Source organism: Echinops telfairi, unplaced genomic scaffold (genome assembly GCF_000313985.2).
Source record: "Echinops telfairi isolate 266 unplaced genomic scaffold, ASM31398v2 ScPeMD7_7469;HRSCAF=8507_1, whole genome shotgun sequence".
Taxonomy (NCBI): domain Eukaryota; kingdom Metazoa; phylum Chordata; class Mammalia; order Afrosoricida; family Tenrecidae; genus Echinops; species Echinops telfairi.
Window position 1 is genome coordinate 1,720,660 of NW_022111373.1, and position 7,458 is coordinate 1,728,117.

At 46.0% G+C, this 7,458-nt stretch overlaps 1 protein-coding gene across 1 annotated transcript in view; it reads left to right on the forward strand.

The window, feature by feature from the left end:
* Positions 1-7,458, forward strand: part of KLHL3 (kelch like family member 3) — a 133,929-nt gene that overhangs the window by 15,179 nt on the left and 111,292 nt on the right. Inside the window, exon 2 of the mRNA XM_045285035.1 lies at positions 3,165-3,284. Coding sequence (XP_045140970.1) covers positions 3,165-3,284 — 120 coding nt within the window. The remainder of the gene's footprint in view (positions 1-3,164; positions 3,285-7,458) is intronic.

A 7,458-nucleotide genomic window follows, 5' to 3' on the forward strand; every position in this document is an offset into this window, starting at 1 on the left:
AAAGCTTGTAGTTAGTTCAAGGATCGTTGGCCTTTAGGAGTGTTTTCCAGTCCAGTCTGTTGGAGCACCATGCCCTAGCCCCAAAGTCTGCCTTCAGCATTCCCTGGGGACCTTGCTGCTCCATTCCCTTGCTGTTCTGCTGCACTCCCCCAGTGCTTTGCCTCGGTGTAACCACATTCTAGATTACAGGGAAAAAATGATCATCTCATTAGATACACAAAAGTATTTGATAACATTCAATATAACAATGATGAAAAACTCTTAATAAATTACAAATAGACTTTTCTTCATTTAATAAACAGCACCTACAACAATCCTATAACAAACACATAAAATGAGGAAATATTTGCAACATCTTTAAAATCAGGGCTATGGTGAGAATATTTCACTATTATCCCCTTGGATCAATATTGTGCCCTCCTCGCCTGTGCAAGATTTCTTTCAAAAAACAAATGACACGCTCACAAGACTGAGTAGACAAGGTGTGCTTATATACGGATAACCCAACTGCCTATCTAACATACTTCATGAAATCATCGCAGATTTAGAAATGGGAAGTTTTGGATTCAAAACCCATTGCATTTTAGGCAACGCAACAGTTCAAAAATAGAGTTTTAATTACAGTACAGAGAAATGAATCTAGTGTGTGTGTAAGTTCTTTAGACCCTAAAACCAAAACCAAACCCATGGCCATCACGTCTATGCTGACTCTTTTCAGTGACCCTCTAGAGGGGTTTCTGAGATGGTCAATCTTGTAAGAGCAGCGTCCTCTTTTTCCTGCGAATCACTGGGTGGGTTTGTACCACCAGCCCGACCTCGAACCCACAGCACCACCAAAGTGCTCTTCTTCCACGTCATACCAGACCCCAGGACTTCTTAGGAGCTTTTAGAAATCGTGTGCATCTTGTACAAGATGAGCTGACCAATGGATAGATCAGAGTCTAGAAGTAGGTCCTTGTCATGTGTCTGACCAAGGTGGCATGAGGATGAGACAAATACGCCTTCTGTGAGGAGAACTTTTAGGAAAATAATTAGATCCCTACCTCTCATCATAACACGAAAGTCAACATCATGTGAAATAAGGGCTTAAGTGCTGAAAGCAAGACTACGAAACTTTAAGTAGAAAATAGATCTTTCTGGGTTTGGATTAGAGGCCTCCTAACCACACAGACCCTTTTCTGTGTGTTTCTTGCCTCGAGTGTTTCATCTCTGCTGGGTGACTCCTCACCCTGATCCCATTCACTGATTGGACGTACCCTTTACCTACTCCAGCGCTCCAGTCATCTGCCTCCATGCAGCTCTTGATTTTGATCTTCCTGTTTTAATGTTCCAATACTTAGGAGTCCCAGATCTAGATCTATATACCCTTTGGCACACTGTCTCCACCACAGAAGGTCCCCCCTTTTCAGCCAGTGTCAAGGCTACATGGTATATAGCATGACTAGAGGAGGCCGCTGGAAGACAGCCCTCCGAGTCTTAGAGTTGGAATGAACTGCACATCCCCTGACACAAACACGAACACCAATAACAACGAAACCAAGCCTCGTTGATGCCAACTCATGGCAACCCTGCACGTTTCCGAGTAGAAGTGTGCTCGCTACTCGGCTTTTCTTTTTTTGGTGGTGGTGGTTTTTTTTTGGCAAAGGTTTTCAAAATCTGTGATGTTTTGGAAGTAAGTTGCCAGAACTTCTGAAGTGCCTCTGGGTAGATTTGAACTGCCCAAGTTGCTGTTTGTACACCCAGAGACGACCCCTACACAAGCAGAGGAGGTTTGGTTTCCCCTGGTGGAACCCGATTGAGCCTGCCTAGCCTACAGAGGTCAAGCAAATGTTCCAGATTTGACTTTGGAGCAGCATGGTTTTGCCCGTTTGGGGAGAAAGTTCTTTTCTTTGCCTCTGCTTAGCCCTTTGATCTCTTCTCCCCTCACCCCCCACCCCCAAACTATGTTGCTCAGGAGTAATTGGGCAGTTAGCTGGCATCCCTTAGGCATTTGAGTGTTTGACTGCTGGATTTCGGTGTAGAGGATTTTGAGAGAGAGCCTTTCTGTCTACGATGATAGCAATCCCTCCTCTTTGAAGGGATCACAGTTCTCAAGGGCTTTACTTTTGTGCCACTGCTCTTCATAACTCAGCCAGTGGAATCGTTCTGAAGCACAGGGTGGTTCACCGGCTTCCTGCCCCACTTCTCTGCTGAAAACCCTTTGATGGTTTCTCGTTGTTTAAGAACGAAATAACAAGCTCCTTAGCTTTGCTTGTAAGGCGCTTCTAAGACGGCCCCTTTTAGTTTTTTCTCTGTTTGCACACACTCCACTCTGTCACTTTACTGAGCCTCCAGTGGTCTGAACACATTTTTGGGGGGGCTCATTTTCTTCTCTAGCTCTTTGTGCACCCTATTTCTTCCGCCTGGCACGCTTAGTCTTTTATTTTTTTAGTTTGGCTGATTTCTTAGTTCGTCCATCAGGTCTCAGTTTCTGGGAAGTTCTCTTTCAGCTTGCTGGCCTGGGACATTTGCCCCCCCTCTGTAGCGCCTCAGGAATCGAATTAGAACACTTAGCACACGAGGTGCCAGTGTTTGCTTGTTTTGCTTCCCTGTGTGTCTCCCTTAAATTTAAGGACCAGACACACCTTGGGTGCTGTCAAATATTTATTTATTAATCATTTTATTGGGGGCTCATAGAACTCTTATCACAATCCATCCATCCATCCATTGTATAAAGCACATTTGTACATTCGTTACCCTCATCATTCTCAAAACATTTGCTCTCCACGTAAGCCCCTGGCATCAGCCCCTCATTTCCAATATATATTGAATGAACAAACATCCCTGTGAAGTAGTGAGTGACATCGGCTTCGTTTCCCCCCCTTCCTCTCAACCCACCTCCCTTGTTTTCAGGATGGAGGAGAGGACTCTCCACAAAGTTACCCAAGAACCTGGTGGGAGAGGCTGATCTAGTACCTGGCCTCCTCCAGAGAAATACATTTTCCATGGGAAGGTCCCGCAGAAATGCCTGACCCAACGCATTCCTTCCATAATGAGTCTGTGGTGACAACAGGCTGGCAGAGACGCCCCTGGTGGCGGCTCAGTGCGTGGACTTGGGGTAGTTGGACGGCTGGGCTTACCGATGTGTGATGCACTCTTTCCCCTCTGTTCCCTCCTGTTCACAGCATCAAGCCGAGCCCCCAGCCTCCTGCGCAGGCCGGGGAGGATGAGAAGAACCAGCGGACGATCACGGTCAACCCTGCCCACATGGGGAAAGCGTTCAAGGTTATGAATGAACTGCGGAGGTACTTTTCCTGTCTTGCCTGTGCCCTTTCTAAGGGAACTTGCGGGGTGAGCGTCACCCGGGGCTGAGAACAGTAGTCAGAACACCACCACCTAGCCAGTTCTGACTCTCCCGCCCACTCCCAGACTGTCCCTTGGATATGCCGGAAACCTCTCTCCCCTGCTCGCTCTTTCCTTTTGTATTTATTTAACACCTATCATTTTGGTGCTTAATCACCCGGGGAAAGAATCCTTTGTGGTTACAGCAGGTCTGTTCATAAATTTGATTTCCCATTGAGCCAGCTGCTTGAAGACCAATAATAGAATGATTGCAACACCTACACACAACTGCAGATTAAAGATTAAGAATGCCATGCAGTTTCTTTCTGGCCTCCTGCTCTCCTTCCTTGGTCTGCACTTAGCTTGGCAAGACAGCCGCCACATGAATGGAAGAATGCTTCAGTTGCTTAAGTGTGATTACCTTTAGAGAAGAAAATTGATTACAAATGTATTCCTCCCCACTGATCTAAATGGGACTGTGCAGGTCGTTTGTCAGGCCAGTTTGCACATTTGATGAGCTTGTTTTGAGACAGGTTCAGGGAGCTGTGTAGGTGTTCTTACAAAGCCCACACACAGAATCTCTTCCTTCCCGGAGGGCTCAGGGGCTTCCTTTGTCTCTGCCATTATTTCTTCCTTCCTTGGTTTTACTGTGAGCGGTGATTATCCGTTTCCTCCTTTCTCCCGGGTTTGTGAGTAAGCTCTCTCAAGGCAGGGGCTGCTTCTGAGTCAGCACCTGGCCCTTCACAGGCACTTCATTCATTCATTAAAGATGCCTTGAGGTACTAGGTGGGCTCTGGGATTGGGGGAGGGGGCAGGGGGAGGGGAGCAGCAGAGCAAAGTAAAAACCTATCAATGGGTCAATGGGAAGAATCTTTGTACAGTGTAAGAAGGAGCAGCCGCACCAGGTGTCTGACAAGTGGTAGGCGGACAATAAATATTTATTTCTTAAAGAGTGCGGTGGAAGCAAATAGGATTGTGACACCAGAGAAAGCTTCCTAAAGAGGTGGTGCTAGAGCTGACTTTTGAAGGACAAGAAAGCGTTACAGAGGTGAAGTGCGATGGGGTGAGGAGGGAGCATTCCAGGCGGAGACAAGGGTGTGACCGAGTAGAAGAAGCTTCACTTGAGTGGGGGATTGAACTACTTTGAGCAAATGTCCGTTTCCCATTTTTCTTCAGGGCATTAAAAGCAAAGTTAAACGAAATTTGCCTTATGCCCCACTGCTCACTTTTTATTAGGCCTCCTGCCAGGGTCCCTGGAAGCTCTCCGGAGAGCTCGCTTGTTCAGTGGACAGTGCGGATGATCATGCCTGTGGGCATGCGCCTCATCACTGAAGAATTTATGTGTGCCGTGGTCTCACTATTAAGATACCTCATCCAGTTCACTTGCGTGTGGCTTGTGTCCCTTGTCACATTTAAGACTCTAGGTCTTATTTTGCTCTCAGGTCGCTTTTTTTGCCTAGTACAGGGACTTAACTCCATGGCATCTAACAAGAACAACACGACGACAATGACCGTGAGGGAAGAGCTCAGGGAATAGAGGGTGGTAGGTGCTGTCCAGTCAGTTCCAACTCACAGTAACCTTGTGTACAATAGAAGGAAACACTGCCCAGTCCTGCGCCGTCCTCACAAGTCTTAGGTTTGAGCCCATTGCAACCGCTGTGCCAATCTATCTCGTCAAGGGCCCTTTTTATTTATTTATTTTTGCTGCCCCTCCACTTTTACCAAGCATGATGCCCTTCTCTAGGTCCTGGTCTTTCCTGAAAGTACCCTAAAGAACGTGAGAGGAAGTCTGGTCATCCTTGCCTCTAGGGAGCATTCTAACTGTACTTCTTCCATGGTACTTTGAGTCTTCGTCACCAGCACCATAGTTCAGATGCATCACATTTCTGTTGGTCTTCCTTATTCAGTGTCCCAACTTTCACCTGTCTATGAGGTGATCGAAAGTGCTGTGACTTGCATTGGGCCCACCTTAGTCCGCACAGTGACATCCTTGCTTTTCAACGCTTCGAAGAGGTTTGTGCAGCAGATTTATGGAATGGAATGTGTTGTTTGAGCTCTTGATTGATGCGTCCATGGGCACTCGTTGTGGATCCAAGCAAGATGAAATCCTTGACAACTTCAGTCGTTTCTCCTTGTGTTATGATGTCACCTATTGGTCCACCTGTGAGGGTTGGGTCTTCTTTACATTGAGCTGTGATCCATACTGAGGCTGCAATCCTGATCTTCATCAGCATGTGCTTCAGGGCTCCCTCACTTTCAGTAAGCAAGGCTGTGCCATCGCCAAACCCCAGGTTATTAATAAGCATTTCTCCCATGTGGAATTCGCTCAGGGAAGCGGTAGGCCCTCAGAATTCCTCCAGCCCTCCCTTTCCATCACTATCACTAAACAACAACAACAACAACAACAACCTTAAAATAAGCATCCTCCAAAGCCCTTGTTGCTTTGGCTGCAGGTTGCCAAGTTTTTGCATCTTTTCCCAAGAGCATTGATGTGGATTTAAACTCTTCCAGTGGTCTTACATCACCTTCTCTTTTGTATGAATTAGCATCTGCCAAAGTCTGTTCTGCAGACTGTTGAGGGAAAATGACCCTGTGCCTAAATGAGTTTGAAGAAATGCTACCCACCCACCCACACTGTAGGACAGAGTAGGCTGCCTCACATACTTTCAAAGACTGTCAATCTTTTTTTAAATTTTTTATAGATATCAAAGTTTATTAGTGGTTGCTAGGGCCAGTATACAGAAAGTGGGGGGTGGAGGATAGCGGGGATGGAAAAACTACGTGGATCGTGGAATGGTACGCTTGCAAACGTGTTCTTGTCATTGGTGTCAATAAGGCTTAAACCTGTAAATAACTGAACAGGCAAAATTTGTGTGCTAGATATACAAGAGGGCTTCAAAAAGCTTGTGGGCGACTTCCATTATTTTAAATTTTATGTGCAGTCACCACTGGGGCTGTTTCTTGCTGATTTGTTTGCTGGCTTGCTCTTCCTCCTGCATGACCAGGCGCAGGGCCTTCCTGAAACCTTGGAGGGCTGAGAGGTACTTGGTAAAGTTGGCGAGGGTGGATTCCGCTTCGTCCTCAATGGTCTCCAGGCCATAGTCAAGCTGCTTGGTCATCGTGGGAGAGCTTAAATCAGGTTGGCCCTTGCTTTGAGCTGCAGAAATACAAGGAGTCTTTGGCAGAAGACACATCAGGGAGCGCTGACTACGAAGTGCTCCGGCTGCTGTTCTTCTCCGGCCCCCGGGCTCTCAGTCTTTATGGAAGCAGATGGTCACATCTTTCTCCCTTGAGTGGCTGCCTGGCCGGTTTGAACCTCGAGCCTTTCGGTCAGCAGTTCAGTCCTAAATCATATAAACACCTAACAAGCTCTGGGAAGTCCTGTAATCAATAAGCTTGTTTAACTGAGGGTTTCCCACACTTAATTGACTATGAGCAACCAGTTCCATTGAATGGATTCTGGCTCATGGAGTCTCCATGTGTGTTGGAGTAGAACTGTGCTTTTAAGGGTGTCAGTGACTGATTTTTTGGATGTAGATGATCGTGCCTTTCTTCTGAAGCGTCTCAATGTGGACTTAAACATTTTACCAGTAAGACAAGAGTAGTCCTTTGCACCACTCAGCGACTCCTACTTGACTGTACCAAAACACCCCATCACCCACTGCCATCCAGGGGACTCCTAGCAACCCTGTCTAGAGCTTTTGAGACTATAAATCTTTACAGGAGTAGACAGCTTTGTCTTTCCCCCCTGGAACAACTGGTGGGTTTGAACTACTAACCTTGTGGCTGACAGTTTAACACTTATCCCACAGTGCCACCAAGGATTCTTCCCATTTGACTATAGAACCTCTTATTTTGTTGTTGTTATATATATGGCCGGTGGTTTGTGAAGCTTGCTTTGGGAATATACTAGAAATAATCATTTGCTGAAATTCGTCAGTAATCTAATTCTTCCTCTATTTGTTTAGATTGGGATAAATACACAATCTGTATATGTTTTGGCTGTGAAATTTTAGTTTGTTTAGATGCAGATGATTACATTTTTTTATAATTCAAAGATCGTTTTATTGAGAGCTCTTACAACTCTTTTAACAACCCATCCATACATCGATTGTATCAAGGATATTTGTACATATG